General features: G+C 42.8%; 3 protein-coding genes across 8 annotated transcripts in view; 2 read left to right on the top strand and 1 right to left on the bottom strand.

Annotated features, from left to right (window-relative positions):
- The window catches only part of LOC110986832 (prolyl 4-hydroxylase subunit alpha-1-like), a 46,871-nt gene extending 33,060 nt beyond the window's left edge, over positions 1–13,811 (bottom strand). For 4 of the 6 annotated variants that reach the window (XR_015428373.1, XM_087149130.1, XM_087149133.1 and 1 more), the window contains exon 1: positions 13,320–13,811. The gene's annotated coding sequence lies outside the window, so the exon portion shown is untranslated. The remainder of the gene's footprint in view (positions 1–13,319) is intronic. The other 2 variants (XM_087149132.1, XM_087149131.1) reach the window with 2 other exon arrangements.
- LOC147796006 (uncharacterized) lies at positions 86–7,300 on the top strand. The gene is made up of 2 exons (XM_087129972.1): positions 86–1,468; positions 7,262–7,300. Exons 1-2 carry the CDS (start codon positions 86–88, stop codon positions 7,298–7,300), a joined length of 1,422 nt encoding a protein of 473 aa, XP_086986098.1.
- The window catches only part of LOC147796005 (neutral ceramidase B-like), a 33,009-nt gene continuing 25,039 nt past the window's right edge, over positions 8,336–16,305 (top strand). Inside the window, exon 1 of the mRNA XM_087149128.1 lies at positions 8,336–8,614. Within this exon, the coding sequence (XP_087005254.1) occupies positions 8,378–8,614 (237 nt within the window). The 5' untranslated portion in view covers positions 8,336–8,377. The remainder of the gene's footprint in view (positions 8,615–16,305) is intronic.

Raw genomic sequence — 16,305 nt, 5'->3', positions numbered from 1 at the left:
GGGAGTGGAGCTTAAGTAGTCTGGTGGAGGATTCTAGAGACAGGGGATTAGTCCGATGATCATCTTTCTATTGTACCTATTCACCATGCAATCCTTCAAGACTTATCTACGATCGCTCTACGGGGAGCAGACCTGCGCACAAGTTAGGTGCTTTGAGCGTTGTTCCATCAAGCGCTCGAAATTCATCAACAACCTAGCCTTCCTGAAACGATGCCGTGATACCAACATTTTGCCTCCTGGCTTTCGCGTCCGAGATCCCATCCGGAACACGAAGTCTCAGGGTATTCTTCACCAGTCCAGCCTAGCCCTTCTCCGACACCGCATCCAAGCCACAAGATCGACCCTGGCACACCTAGACAGACAACTTTCCACAGCACAGGATCACATCGCTACAGCGGTTTCGACTGAAGACTTCACCAAGATCAAGAGAATGACAGACAGTGTCTGCCACCATGTCTTCAGATCAACTCGCCGCCGACAGATCAAGAAATTCCGTCGCCTCTCCAAGAACCAGAGTAAATCCCATATTCCCAGTCGGACTATAGGATCTTCTATATCCTCATGTCCATACCCTACCAAGCCCCACCTCCGTTCACAAGCTGCATTCACAAGGCAAACCGTGGTCAATCTCAGTCACCGCCACTTGTCACCCACGGAATCCAAAGTCCTTGCCCTCGGCATGAACTTCGCCTTGGTCCCGCGGTCCCCTCCAGTAGCAGACATCATCCAGTCTGTTGAGCCAGCCCTTCGCCACCTGAACAAGAGTGCTGCGGACGACGCCCGCCTCCACATCAGCCAAGCCCTCAAGAACCACAAGCCCGTCAAGCCCAACATCTCTAAGACCGAACAGCAAGCCATCAACAGCCTACGTAGAGATCACTCCATCCACATCCTCGCTGCAGACAAGGGGAACGCAACTGTCGTCATGGACAAAGCTGACTATGACCGTAAGGTGCGGGATATTCTTGAGTCGGGTGCCTACCGGCCCCTTCACAAGAACCCCATACCTTCCATCCAAAAGAGATTCCAGGCTAAGCTCCTAGCCCTCCAACGGTCAGACAGCATCTCCATGGCCCTATACCGACAGCTTCGACCCTCAAGTTCAAGATGTCCAAGATTCTTCGGCCAGCCCAAGATACACAAGACCGGTATCCCACTCCGACCCATCGTAGCTTCCCGAGGCGGCCCCACCTACAACACCGCCAGGCACCTCACCAAGATCCTTCACCCTCTGGTTGGCAACACCCCACATCATATCAAGAACTCAGACCAGTTCGCCCAGTTCATCGACGGGTTGTCTCTACGCCCCACAGACATAATGGTCAGCTTCGATGTGGTCTCTCTCTTCACTAATGTTCCCACATTCGAAGCATGCACCATCGCCAAGGATAGGTTACTTCAAGATCCCTCACTCAGCGACCGGACCAACCTCACACCACATCAAATCCACGATCTCCTGAGCAGCTGCGTAACATCTTCCTGCTTCCAGTGGAGAGACAAATTCTTCGAGCAGTCTTCCGGAACCTCCATGGGATCGCCTCTATCCCCGGTTCTGGCAGACCTGTTCATGGAAGAATTTGAGCAGACAGCCCTCTTCTCCGCAGAACTCAAGCCCAGCGTATGGATCCGGTATGTGGACGACACTCTCGTCGTCTGGCCACACAGCCCACAAGACCTCCAGCTGTTTCTTCAACACCTCAACAGCCAACACAACGACATCCAGTTCACCATGGAGCAGGAACAAGACGGTCGCATTGCATTCTTGAATGTCGAGGTTTCAAGATCACAAGATGGCACCCTATCCCGCACAGTGTATAGGAAGCCAACACACACCGACCGCTACCTGAACAACCGGTCTTTCCACCATCCCAGCATCAAGGCCTCCGTCAACAGAACCCTCGTGCGTCGAGCATACAACATCTGCGACCAAGACCACCTGCAACTGGAACTTCATCACATCTCCACAGCACTACAGCGGAACGGATTCAAGTCAAGACAGATCAAGACCCAAGACCCTAGACCCCCTCCAGACCAGCGGGTCTCCTATACCCAAGGTCAACCCATTAGGCACATTAGTTCTGTCACCCTCCCCTACATAGGCAATACCTCCCACCGGATCTAGCGCATCCTTCTACACCATGGCATCAAAGTCTTCCATACCGCCCCCAACAAGATCCAAGCAGCTCTCCAGTCACACAAGGACAAGCAAGACCCCAAGACCAAGCCAGGCGTCTACAGGATCCCCTGCGAATGCGGCAAGGTGTATATCGGCGAGACTGGCAGAGATCTCACCACCAGACTCAACGAACACCGAGCCCATGGACGACGGGGGGATCTCGAGAAATCTGCCATCATCAAGCACTCCAGCACTGAAGACCACCAAGTCCACTGGCAACAAGCCCATCTCATTGCCAACATAGAACAATGGCATCCACGCCGTGTTCGTGAGGCAATTGAGATTTACAAGAACAGAACAGTTCCGCAAGACACAGGCTTCATCTTCAGTGACATCTGGCGCCCCATCCTCAACCCTTCTTAGCTCGCCTTATGGGTCATCTATACCCCTTGGCACCCTGCCCCAGTTCTTCCTTTAGTCTGCCTATGGGTCCTCTATACCCTTAGCACCCATGTTTACCAATCCACACCCCCAACAGTACTGCCACACCTGAGTAAGTTTACCGCCACGCATCACCGAGCCAGCCTAATCCCTTCTCCAGAGTTCCCGCCTTCACGCATCATCGGACTAATCCCCTGTCTCTAGAATCCTCCACCAGGCTACTTAAGCTCCACTCCCAGTCAGTATCCGGCATTCTCCTGATGACGAGCAGAGCATACTGCTTGAAACGTCGAGTACCACTGGTTCTTTTCAGAACCGCAAATACTCACAAAAGAGATACGTCCATGGTGCTACCGCAAACCTACTTTCTATTGTACTGAAGAGGACTGCGAATTGGAACCCTGGAGCATCTTCTCATTACTATTCATCAAAAATCATCAAGTAGAGAGTCATTCTGTCCTTAAACAGTGTATGAAGCGGTGGGAGCATCTGTACTAGTTTCCCAATCAAATGTGTTGGTCGATAAATCATCCTCCGAAGTATCCAGAGATTCGGCCACACTTCTTGATGACAATGTGGAGGAAGTGACAATCTCACACTTGTTTTTCCAGAAAGGTTTGTGAGGGCAGAGCTCAGGATAATCTTTGTTGAGTCAGTACTTCAACTTGTCACTTCTGTAGTAGAAGAAATAATTAAAATTAGATGAGTGAATATTTGAAGAAAACAAGAGTTACTGTGGAAAGACTGGACTAGATAGAGTGAATTTATGAGATAGATCATGCACATGATCCTTCGACAGTTCAATTTACCTTCTACTGATGTACATGTATAAACATTATTAAATGAAGAGTAGGCATCACAGACTACCTATGCAACACCTTCTCTCCACAGACTGCCCATGCAACACCTTCTCTCCACAGACTGCCCATGCAACACCTTCTCTCCACAGACTGCCCATGCAACACCTTCTCTCCACAGACTGCCCATGCAACACCTTCTCTTCACAGACTGCTTATGCAACACCTTCTCTTCACAGACTGCCTATGCAACACCTTCTCTCCACAGACTGCCCATGCAACACCTTCTCTTCACAGACTGCCTATGCAACACCTTCTCTTCACAGACTGCCTATGCAACACCTTCTCTTCACAGACTGCCCATGCAACACCTTCTCTTTAGACTGCCTATGCAACACCTTCTCTTTCCAACTTCAATGTCAATCCATGTAGTTGTTGTTTTGAAAATTTTATATATAAAGAGTCAGTTTTGTAAGCACGGCGCAATTTCGATAACTTTCAACTTATCATACCGGTGCGAATGAATGTTAGTTCCATTTTTTTTTATTATCATCTTTTTTTTATCATTGCCACGAACAGTTGAGGAATCTTTGACATACTCATGATTTCCTGGCCATTAATCACTATCTCTGCTGAACATTTTGTAGGCCTCTAGCTTGGTGCTCCATCTGAAGTTCATTCCTTTAATACAATCAGACAGTAAACAATGCTTTTATACCGGTCACTTCATCCAAACAGATTTTCCCATCACACCCTCTTGAAGCCATTTTGAGAAAATTGAAGAAACAGTAGGAAGGAGTGGCTTGGCCTTACTTTGGCAATTATGCTTGTACAATTCAATGAGTCAGAATGGTGATTAGATATGCAGGCACGTACTTGCAACTGTGCACAATGCCCGTCACAAAAGGTAACTACAAGTACAACACATTTTGCAGGTATGTACATGTACTTCAACTTGCCAATATTACAAGGTCTAGACAGAATTGACATGAGCCAGCAGTTATAAAAGTGTCTGACTGTGTTGACATGCAAATGAAGACCCCACAGTACAGTGGGAGCTGGAACAAGTGCTGGTTTCCAATCATCACAAATGGTGGTTTTAATCAGAGTTTTGAATGAAATCTACTAAAAAGCATTTCCTGCATTATTGTCAACATTATTCACCATGATTTTGAATACGACCTTAATTCTAAAAGAAGCCTAAAATAATAACAATGGACATTGAAAGACATGAGGCCAAGATTGTTCAATTATCCCAAAAATAAAGGAGATATTTTTAAACTAAGTTAAAAAAATAGGAAAACACATCAATCAAATATTGTCTACGGCTTACCCTTCAGGACCCTTGCTTTTCCTTGTAAGGAACTGAGTGTATAATTTGTAATAAGAGGTGCGATATCAAACCTCCAGAGCGACACAATCTTTGTTCCAAATGTGTATCAAAACATTCTCATCTCTTTTGCTCTCTGCTGCTTAACAAAGCATTCCTGGAAAAGAAATTTAAAAGAAAACACAATTTAAACCATCTTGCTTGTGCTCTTATTCTTATAGCCAGTTTGTTAAACGTTATTTTTTGCCAGATATTGACATTTTTTGAAAGATTGTCTGCGCTGTCTCTGTTATCAGTCCAAATAAAGGCTGCTGCTTAATGTGGACCCCTAATCAGGCATCTTTATGTACTCTGTCAATGCTTGGGTCCTGGACGGATACACATGTACAAAACAGCTTTCAAATTTTCAAATCACCCACTGACATCCACCACATTTTGTGAGCTGAAATTCCACCAGCACGTACTACCTATGCGACTAGCCATTCCCAGATTGTCATTTCAAGGGAATTTGTGGGTGTCAGTGGGTGAAACATTAAAAAATGTGAAAGCTGTTTCTATAAATACATGTACACGTATTTATATCCAGGACCCAAGGGAAGGGCCTTATTTACAGGTCTACTGCTTAATACTGCCAGCCCATCTGGTCAGATTGAATCATACTTACCGGTACATGTACATGTGTGAATATTTTTTACATGTAATTTTCAATCAGTATACATGTGTACATGCATTTCCGTCATGCCTGTAATCTGCTAATCCCACTTGGTGGCCGGCTAGTACCTCTCTTTTACGATCTTTGGATTGGCCTGGCCAAGACCCAATGTCCATTAGACCTTTCCTGTGAAAGATGCAAATTAGACAGGTGCAAGCGCGACCGTCAACACTATCGGCAGTGTACGAGAGCTGCTGTAACTATGATCTGGCATGTTGAAGATCAATCAAAACCTTATTACAGCCTCTGTCCGATACTTAAGCACGCTTTTCTCGAAACCAAGCATGCCAAGTGACGTTTTAAGTGTCCTTAAGTTGGAAAGTAACAATTCCTCGTCTTTTAAGTTTGGCCTTCCTGTCAAACTATACTAGTACACAAACAGCATGTATGTGTACACGTTGCGCGCATGGGGATTTGTATTGTTACGTCATAGTAGATTTAAGCAACTTTGCCATCCAGTTGCAGTAATGTACATGCTCCTGCCTTATTAGCACAATTCATGGTAAAAGTTCATTTGTTGAATCCAAGTTACTAGAAATACATGTACATGTAGCTTCGATGGTGGGCATGACGGACTGAAATTGAAATACCAACACACATGTACATGTACATAGAGCTACCGGTAAATTACTATGGAATTTTAAAAGCTACTTCAATCAACATGCCCTTGCCTGACTGGAATTGATTGTAATGTGCAGCTTACCTTCATCAAAAATTTCTGCCTGCAACAGCTTATCCTTGACGCATTTCCCACGTTGAGTGAAGAACAGCTCAATTTACTTTACTCCATGATACATGTACATTCAAGTTAACATACAGGCAACACACATGCCAGAGTCTTGAAGATCTTCCAAAAGATCTAGCCGAGAGTTTCTTAGGGGAAGATGAAGCTTCAGAGAGAGAATCTTAGTTGTTTTGTGTAACTTTTGTTTTCAAGCAGCATTCAGGCATTTCAAAACTCCGGTAGCATGTCTCGTGACAACCGATGCACGTGTACATGTAATTTATATGCTTCTCCATAGGCACAGTCTGTGCAGATTGTGAGTAATCCCTCGCGTTCAGTTTGTTCGATGATTTTGCGACGTCTGCCGCATAAATCAAGCCTTTCTTTGGCACACAAAGTGAACTTTCTCCATCAAACATTTGTAAGGGCTTTTACTTTTTCAAGTTTGAATGATTCTACATGCATTAAACACCTGAAATTGATAATGCAGCCCAAAGAGCTGTGGTGATTACAGGTACATGCACTTTAAAACCGTAACAAAACTTTACAAAGTAAAGTTGGAAATGTGAAATACATGCACTTTACATGTACATGTAAGGGGTTGGGGTTGGTGTTGGTTCTGATGTTGGGGTTGGTGTTGCTTCTGGTGTTTGTTTTGGGATTGGTGTTTGTTTTGGTGTGGACAGCTACCGGTACATGTACATGTAGGTACATGTACATGTAATTATGTACCAGTATATATGCAAAACAAACATCAAGGTTACTTTTTTACCTTTTCAATTCATATCCCATGAATTTTCTGTTAAAAATCAATGTGTTGGCAAGCTTACATGTACACATTGACATTATGAGTCTATGCACCGGTACATAAACTACTCAAAAAAGTTAAGGAAAATTTTTATTTTGTGCATGCTTTTTATATTCCACTGCTGAAAATATCCCAACATAATTGTCCTGAATGACCTCAAACAAACTGTAATCAATTCCACCCGTGGTTTGTTTCAGTTGTTACATACATTTATAATGTCTCTTGCATCATTTCACACCCTGAAATGTGGGCCTTTAGGGTATCAGCTGACCACGTGAAGTGGTACAAAAGTGGGTGCAAGGGCATTTTTCTGTCATTGGTCTCCACAATCAGACAACTTGCAGCAGCAATGCCAAGACGCCACCTGAGTGAACCAGAGGTTGCCAGAGCCCTTGGGATGCTGGAAGCTGGCTCCAGTCAGCAAAGAGTAGCCCAAATGATGGGTGTGTCTCACAATGTCATCGGCAGAGCAAACCAACGACACTGGGAGACAGGGATGTACTCAGAGAGACCCCACAGTAGAACTTGTCTGGGACATGATGGGAAGGAGTATCAAGCAGCTGGAGGCACAGCCACATGGACTGCAGCAGGTGGGTGCGGCTCTGGCATGTCTGGAGGCTGCATGGGATGCGCTGGATGTCAGTGACATCAATCGCCTCATTAACTCCATGAGACAGCGGTGTGAAGCCGCTAGTATTGCTGCAAGAGGAGGCCATACTCACTACTGAGCTGATTGAAAGACATGCAGACTGAACATTTTGAAAAAATTTTCATGTCTTTTCCTTGACACTGTCCATCTTGAGATTGCCCAATTTCTCATCATGAAAATGTGCATTTAATGTTTTGAAACTTTTTAATTTTTTTTATTCCAATAAGAACACCATCTAGACAAACAAAAAAAGAAAGAACTTGACCCCACTCATTGCTTGGAAAATTTACAAGTTAAGAAAAAAGTGGTCTTTAACTTTTTTTGAGTAGAGTATGTATTTTTTTTCAATCATGATGGTGGTAACCACAGAATGTTTTGTTATCAACAACAGTTCAACAAAGTGCCATTTTTGTGATTAGAAACAAGTTAACCCTGACTCCCAAGGGTACACGTACATTTACATAAAATCATATTGACTTTGAGAGGATTAAGCCATGTCAGGAAATGGCGGGTTTGGTGGCTGTAATGTGTACAGTGCACTTGTGGCAGATATGCTGGGTGCAACAATATTTTTAGCACTCAATAATGAGGGGCCTTCCAGGTAGTACTGCACCAGAGAAATTTGTCAGATGTGTTCTGAGGCTTTGCAGGTAAAGCTGCGGGTACATGTACATAATAAATTTTTCAACCAGTCCATAAATCTCTTCAAACCAACCCACTACTGCCACAAAATTCAACTATGTACAGTACATTTATGCACATGTTGCTGGGTCATTCAACAGTCTTGACAGTAATGCAGGATGGTGCGACAGGTAACTCTGTCAGTTTTTTTCCTGGTACACCTATTCTACACTGCCATCAATGCAAGCTTCAGCCCCAAAACAGGTCCTGAATCTCAGACTTCATCATGGAGAGAGTGGCACCTATGGCAATGGTTGACGATGAGGCAATGGACCACAAGTGAGAAAGAAGCTGCAAACTACAGGATTGGTGTTGGTAATGCTGACATCACAGGCCCAGCAGCTGAAGTTCCTATGGTAAAGTCTTCACAAATTTTAAAATGCACACAAATTAATGTACATAAATTCAATTCCCTTGAAAGTAATCCATTCAGGCTGTTTATAGAGTGTGGTTACTTTTTCAAACCCTTCACAATTCTGGTGTGTACGAAAATACATGTACACTGTAACTTGTGAACAAGTTCAGTTGTCAGCAGCATAGCGAGCGGGTGGTGTGGGGGAGTTGAACCCCCCCAATAATTCTTTTCAGTGGGCAAATAAAGGGTCAGTCGGCAAATGAAACTGAAATCAACGTCATGAATTATTGACGTACGTTGACCAGTCGGCCACCAGCGTTTCCCTGAAGCTGCCTGAAGGTGTGTAATGCTTACAAAATAGCTGCTAGCCTATTGAGGATCAACATCAGTTTTTGTCGGAATCTGCCCATCCTACTGTCCAAAGTCAGGTTGCCGAGTCCCGTGTGTATTTCATATGTGCTTGTCCGAGTTGTGGCCAATCGCGATTGCCGCGCGTGGTCCCACTCAGTTTCCTTACATACAAGAGGTTCATGTACACATGTACAGTACTATAGTACGTGAGTATACGTGAATGCTGCGTTCGAGCGAGCTACTCGTGTTAACTGAGTAGTCTCCTGAGCACACGAACGGCAGGCGGGTGGGGTGAGGGTCAGCTAGAGTATACTCCCTGTCGACACACAGGATAGGAGTATCCTCCTGACCCGAGAGTAATGCGCGCGCATCCACACTCGGATACCGAGTAATCGCGCGAACGCAGCCTACTGTGTAATATGCATTTCTCCATGGTACATGTACGTGCACTTGTGCGCACGCGGAAAGTATGTACATACATGTAATTAAGTCAAACTAAATTTTGTAAAATATGTAAATTTTTTTTCCTGAAGTGCTGTTGTTTTTTAAAAAAAACGAATTTTTGCAGAATTTTGCCAATTTTTCAAAATCGTTCGTCCAGACGATCTTTGGAAAATGCAATTCACACACGCACATTACCTCTCCACAGTCAGTTGACTCAGTTTTTAAAAAATGTGAATCATGCTTGCTCGTTGCAAGAGCCTACTGATATGTTTTCATTCCTCCGTGTGATATATGAGCAAGTAACATTAAAAACATCCGTGAACTCGCTTTTTGGCGGCACAACTCAAACACGTTGTAAACTGTCAAAATTCATCTAGAGTTGAAATTGGTGACCTCAAGAAGAATTTCAATTCATTTTAAGAGATTATTTCAGACTGGAAAAGTGCTAGCACTGGCAAAACAGTACACTGTCTTATAATAACCCCTTCAAAGATAATGTTATAACCCAAACCAGTAAACACGGCCGCTTGTTTTCGAGGTCCGCTGCGACAGCCGTGTTTAACTTGCAATTTCCAGATATTTATTTTCCTGTTTATGCAAATGATCTCTATGTCAATAATACATGAGTATTTGCCTCATTTTATGATTGGATTGTGGTTTTTTACGTGCAACGACTGGCCAGTGACTATGCAACGAGGCAGAGTGCCTTTTTATGTGCAGTAAAGAAACTGCACAATGACTGTGCAACATGCAAGCTTATCGAGGTGCCGTGACTCGCAATTTGGTCACTGTGCAGCTGTATGATCAAGCGTTGTTCATATTTCGAATCCACGCCACATCATTATATTTTCAAAAGAAGAGAGTTTAACTTCAAAATAAATTTGTCGAGTTCGATCCTCGAACTGAATGAATGGGTTCAAATTTCTGTCAGAGAACTGCCAATCCTGATCTCCACTGCCTTACAGGTGAATCTGTTACAACGTCCTGTGGTCCGATGGTTAATGGATTTTTGCTAGAAAATTTACAGGAGCAGCTCCTTGAACTCCAAAAACAATCATCATTTTTTAGATTTTTTTTTGAAAAAGTTAAATCAAAATGTGAAATAAATCAATGGATTGGTACTAACAGTAAATAACAATCACCCAAAAACCAAAATTCGCTAATTTCTAAATATTACTGCAAATGCAAATCTGACACACCCCCTCAAAACACCCCCTCTGCATTTTACGAATTTCGAGCGTTACGTGGACTAAATTGCCGAACAAGTTACAAGTCGGCAAATTGACCCTGGCACACACCCCCAAAGAAAATGCCTTTGCTATGCCGCTGTCAGTTGTGTTCTGTTGTGCACAAGGATACTTTGTCGTGTTTCACTGAGCATAAAATGCTTACATGTATACATGTGCTGGTACACCTTACATGTACATGTATACAACATGTGCATGTACGCAGGCTGTACAATGTCAAATTCTAATCATCGGGCAAGAGTTCTTTTATACCCTTGCTGCCCAGGTAAGTGGTATCCCTCCCTAATTACACAAACTCCAACACCTTGAAATCAAACTTCTACCTTACAGTCAATCACACGGACTCTAACAGGTCTTTACCAGTGTGATTTTCCGTGTGCTTCCTACATACCATCTGTTTCGCAACCACGAAACCCCTTTGTACCCTATGATCGCCGCCGCAATTTGTCACTGGTAATATACAACCTTAGAACTTTGTGCACTGAGGTACATGAGAATGAATATTCATGCATTTGTTGGTGCTTGATATGATCTCATGACAACTCAAATTTAACTAAATTAATGCTTGCACAATTACATGTGTACTTACATTATGCCGTGTGCCCTAAATCTATATGTGCAGTCATTTTCCATAATGAGCGCTTTCTTCTGGAGTTATTTTGGGACTAAATAGCTCGGTTGTTTACAAGATTTTGTGTTTTGTTTAATTCATTTTTATTATGGCATTTGCACAAAGGAGTGTTTTATGAGATTTCACGACCACTCCCTGTGATGAAATAACACAATTTGTTACTTATGAATTTAGCTTTCAGTAAAAGTCAACATTTTGTTGGTCAGTCTTAGCCAAATTTGTACCAAGTCTTTGAACACAGATGTATTGGAGGGAGGAGAAAAAAATTACAAAATTTACATGGGTAATAGAACAATTTATCAAAATTTTAAAAGTTTATGTACAATGGCAAAAGTAGGTCTAACATCAGGGAGGTTTCTCTCTCTATTTCCTGGTCACAGCAATAATTTGTATTTAATTGCAAGCAAAAAACTACAAGTATCGCTAGGATATTACGGGCCCCACTTGTCCGGCGTACATGCAGGCAGTGATCAGGCATTTTTGGAATGTTTTCTATTATTCGTCTGACTTGCCGCCGACCATCATTGAACACTTTGAAGTACCAGAGTTGCAACTCCTTCTGTGTCCTTCCTCTATGGTCCAAGTTACTTGGACTAAAGCCGTGTTCCCGTTAGACTTTTTTGTCCACCCTACTAACTTACTGTGGCTGCTCAGAAATCTTCCGCGACTCTTTTCGGCCTGTTAGTTTTACATCGCAATTGCGGTAAGTTGACAGGGACGTTAGTTTACCACGTGTTCCCATGGGGTTTACTTCTTTAATTCTGCAGGAAAGTCACAGTATGTTAACCAAAAAAAGTCCAATGGGAACACGGCTTAATGTTCATCATGTTCATGCTCTTTTTTGCATGCCGCTTCAGCACACACTAGTTCATTGCCGCGGGGCAGACAAGGGACCCCACAGTTCTAGGGGTACATGTAGGTCTAGCCCAGGTTGGACATTGTCTACATTGCATTGCTACTAATGTCCAAAAATTTTTTTTCAATCTCGTTTTCTCACATTTTTACCTGGCAAAGACAGCTTAAAGGTCGTTCACAAGTGCTTTGTATCCCAAATTCCATAAATGTTGAGTTGAAATTACTAAATATGCCCACAGACAATGTATTTTGCAGGAAATTTTGCGGAGCTCCATGCTTTGCGTCATGATTCAGGAATTACCTACATGTACATTCGTTTAGGCGATTTCAAATTCGTAGAAGTTCATGAAATTTGGGTTTCGATTTGGGCCATTTGTATACTACAACGAGTAAATCCTGATCGCTGACCGATGTTAAACACAGTCGGGAGCTATTTGTTCTGGGAACCAGACAGCATTAGAGACAATGATCCGAATTGCTGTTTTATCACTCGTAATGAAGCGTTGTGTGTATGCATAAATGCCATGAATGTGTTGAAAACAACAGTCATTGGGTATTTTCATGGGTGCGCGTTATCGTGTGCGATGGGGATTAGACAAGCGAATGGCATGTGCTCCACACATGCAACGCTGTCTGGCAACAAGTTCACACTCAATCCCAAGCATCTTATGCCTTTTGGTTCATCATTCATCATCAACATTCATGGGCAATGTTACGCTCTAGGATCTATGAAATAACGCTGTTGGGTTCCCAGATCAAACAGATCCCGACTGTGTTTGGCATCGGTCAGCGATCTGGAGTTAGGCCTAATCGCTGTGGGTACACGTACTGATGTAGGCCTAGTAATAAACGAATGGACCAAATCGAAACCAAAATTTCAAGGACTTCTATAAATTGGAAATCGCCCAAAATATTACATCCAAGTATTGATGGGGTGAGTGATCCATACACGCAAAGGGGGTTTCATACTTTAAAGAAGGCATTTTCGCTAATGAGCAACGTAAGTGCGACTTGATTCAAGTCTAACATGTCTAAACTCCAAGTTACTCAGATCAGACTAACCATGCTAACGTTAGGCCCTAGGCTTATTATTAAGCTCGCGCTAGCTTGCAAGGCTAGTGACAAAATTTGCCTTTTATTTTTCTTATCAATGGATTATAAAATCATGTGCAACTTACTGTGCTCTGATAATCTGACAATTAGCATGCGAAGTCTGTCATCCACTATTTTGTCTGGATTACCGCTACCCACGAAGTTGGCCAAGCTTGCAAAAGTTGCAGCCAAATTAAAAGTTGCGTACGTGTACATGTACGTGTCTTGTTTTTTCGAGGGTCATAGGGGTCGGCACCCCTGGCCGAGACGACATATACTGAATTCCTTAAGAAGTCAGGGAACCAGAGAGATCAGATTTCAGCGGCTAGCATTTGCTCAATTTCGTCTCCGTCTCAGGCTGTGTCTCCAAAATCAGTCTCCGATTGTGGCCCTGAAGCCACGGACGTATATAAAAAAAACCTGGACTTGCAACGCCTTTGTATGAAAAAGAAGCCAACCAGCGGCCATTTTACCGAGCCGAATACAAAGGCGTGGGTTGGCTCCCTACTATTGACGTCAGGAAGAACAAAGGCGGGCATTACCAGGAAAGCTTTGTATTCGGCACGGTAAAATGGCTGCGAGTGGATTCAATGACTCTATAAGCTGATTAAGGGCATTGCGAGTCCAGATTTTATTATACACGTCCGTGCCTGAAGCATACAAGTTAAATTGAAGTATTGGAACCTTTTTCTCTTTGTATCTTATTTTATGTTTCTGTGGCACTACTGGGTTTGCTTTCTGGATATCAGTCTCAAAGTTTGGTGGTGTAAAAAAATTATGCCTGAGACCACGAGTTAGAGTACTGGAAACATGGACATTTAGAAGCGCTCGCGCGGCTAGCCGGCACTGCATGCAGCGCTAGCGCGAGCGCGCGACTCGACTTGACAAGTGCAGATAGGGAGTAGCGCCGCCAACGCTGGAATGTACTAGATTGGGTCACTGACTCATAATCATGTAGTGACGTACATGTACATGTGCATGGGCGCATCTGTCTTTGTGCACCAGCTATGGAAAAGTCCCAGTTTTTTACGGCTTTTGTACGGCTATTTGCATACCTGCGTCTATATTCCAAAACAGTGCGTCAACAAAGCCGATGCCCAAAAAAATGAACACACAATAAGATAAATTAAGAGCATTGACTGTGTATATTTTGTCAATATCATTACATTCTTCTATGCACAAACAACGCAAACGCCAGCGCGTATGCGCTGTAGATAAATTTTTACGCAATTTTTTTAATCAGATTTTATCGGCACCCAATGCACGTTGCATTTAAAGTACATGATATTCATTCTATCTGATTTCGAATGTTCTACAAGTACGCACACGAATTCAAATTGTCGGCGTCGAATTTTCTTCGCGTGGAAAATGAGAAGTTAGCGCTCTAGTATAGCTCTATGAATATATCTCATTTCCTCCGTGGACCTCTATCATGGGGCAGCCATCTTCCTTTTTTACCAGTTCAAAGTAATAACTAAACTGAGGCAGGAGGGAAAAAGTCTGATCCCTTTATCAATAAGTTACTCGCCAATAGGTCTAAAGGGGACAAGACAAACAGGGCACTGCAGCATTCATCAAGGCCGGCGCTTATTAATCATTAATATTAATTGTGCGGTGTTGACAATCATGTGCAATGTATAAAAGGTTTTCCGGACCAATTCAGAAAAAAAGTCGTTCAGTTCCTTCACACGAGCAATCGATAATCAAAAGCAGGCATTCGAATTCGTTATTGAGCATTCTTTCTAGAAATACCTTCAGTCAAATTCCAAAAGTTGTTTGGTTCATTCACATTCGTCAATCGGACTTAGAAAGAAGCCAGTAGGGCATTCAAGTTATTCTATACGCAATCACATTTCACTTGTGGGAATTCAAATTCGTTCCAGTGATGAGCGCTTTCTGGATCCTATTGAAATCTGATTTTCTGAGGGAAGAAAAGGTTTAACGGTGGATCTTGAGAAAACCTTTTTTTCATCATACTTTTATCCAAAATTGTTTCGGTCGGGTTCTTATAGAAAGGTTAGAATCGTAGGTTGGAGCGATAACGCTTTTTAAAAAGTTTTTCACATGTTTTACATGTATGCAGGCTAACCCTGAATTTGTTTTCGTCAACTTTAACAAGTACATGTATTTTGAAATGGTCCAAATAATCAAAATAACACGAAACACTAAATGAACAGCATCAGTATACTCACAACAAAGAGCAAAACAAAAACGCTCTGATTCGACTCAAGAAATAGGCGTAGATACAAAGAAGGGATAAAGGAATCATTCACCATCATCAAAACGATTGTGGAACAAGAATATTATATAGATCGACCTATAGGCCTAATAAAAGGCCGACGGCATTCACTCCAATACTCCTAAATCGAACACTCAGTACGCGAAATAGATTTACCATAAACGAAAAAGTAAATCACGCCCAATCTATAAAAGATCATGCAAGTTGATTACTTTGAATCTGACTGCACATATTGCTATAAAAACAAAAGATTATATTGAAGAATGGTGGTAGTACGGTTTTTTAAGTCGAAATGGGATGACAGAAACGAAACTAAACGGCAAAACTAAAAAGATTGTGTGCATGAAAACGAATCCCAAGAAACCCAAGAACAAACCGAACCATATATCATCTCTGCGAATGTGACTTGACGAAAATGAGCCAGTTTTGCAGAAATTGGCCCAGGAAAGCCTACGCCTAAATAATAATAATAATAATAATACCAATAATAGGCCTGCTGTTCATTCACATGCTTCGCTCTAGATGGTACAAGAAGCTCCGAGGAGATAGAAGCACTCATCCACCATAAGGCTGCATATCTGGGCCTTGTACACTGTGACTTTCCCTTTGGCATTTATAGTTTGTTGGCAACTCTCTTTGTCCAGCTCTGGCTGCAATGTTGGAGATGTGATTAGTCCGGGTGAGTTTTTTGTCAACAGTAACTCCTAGGATTTCCAGCTCATCCTATTCTGCCAGTTTGACGTTTCCAAAAATAGGTCTGTCCTTGTTGGATTCCTCTTTCTAGAGGTGGCCAGGGCTTTACACTCGGATAGCTCGAAAGTCACTTTCTGTTT

The sequence above is a fragment of the Acanthaster planci genome, linkage group LG19 (assembly GCF_054643075.1).
Source record: "Acanthaster planci isolate LZ-2023a linkage group LG19, COTS_SCS, whole genome shotgun sequence".
Classification (NCBI taxonomy): Eukaryota; Metazoa; Echinodermata; class Asteroidea; order Valvatida; family Acanthasteridae; genus Acanthaster; species Acanthaster planci.
This window is presented reverse-complemented; position numbering and strand designations above follow the sequence as displayed.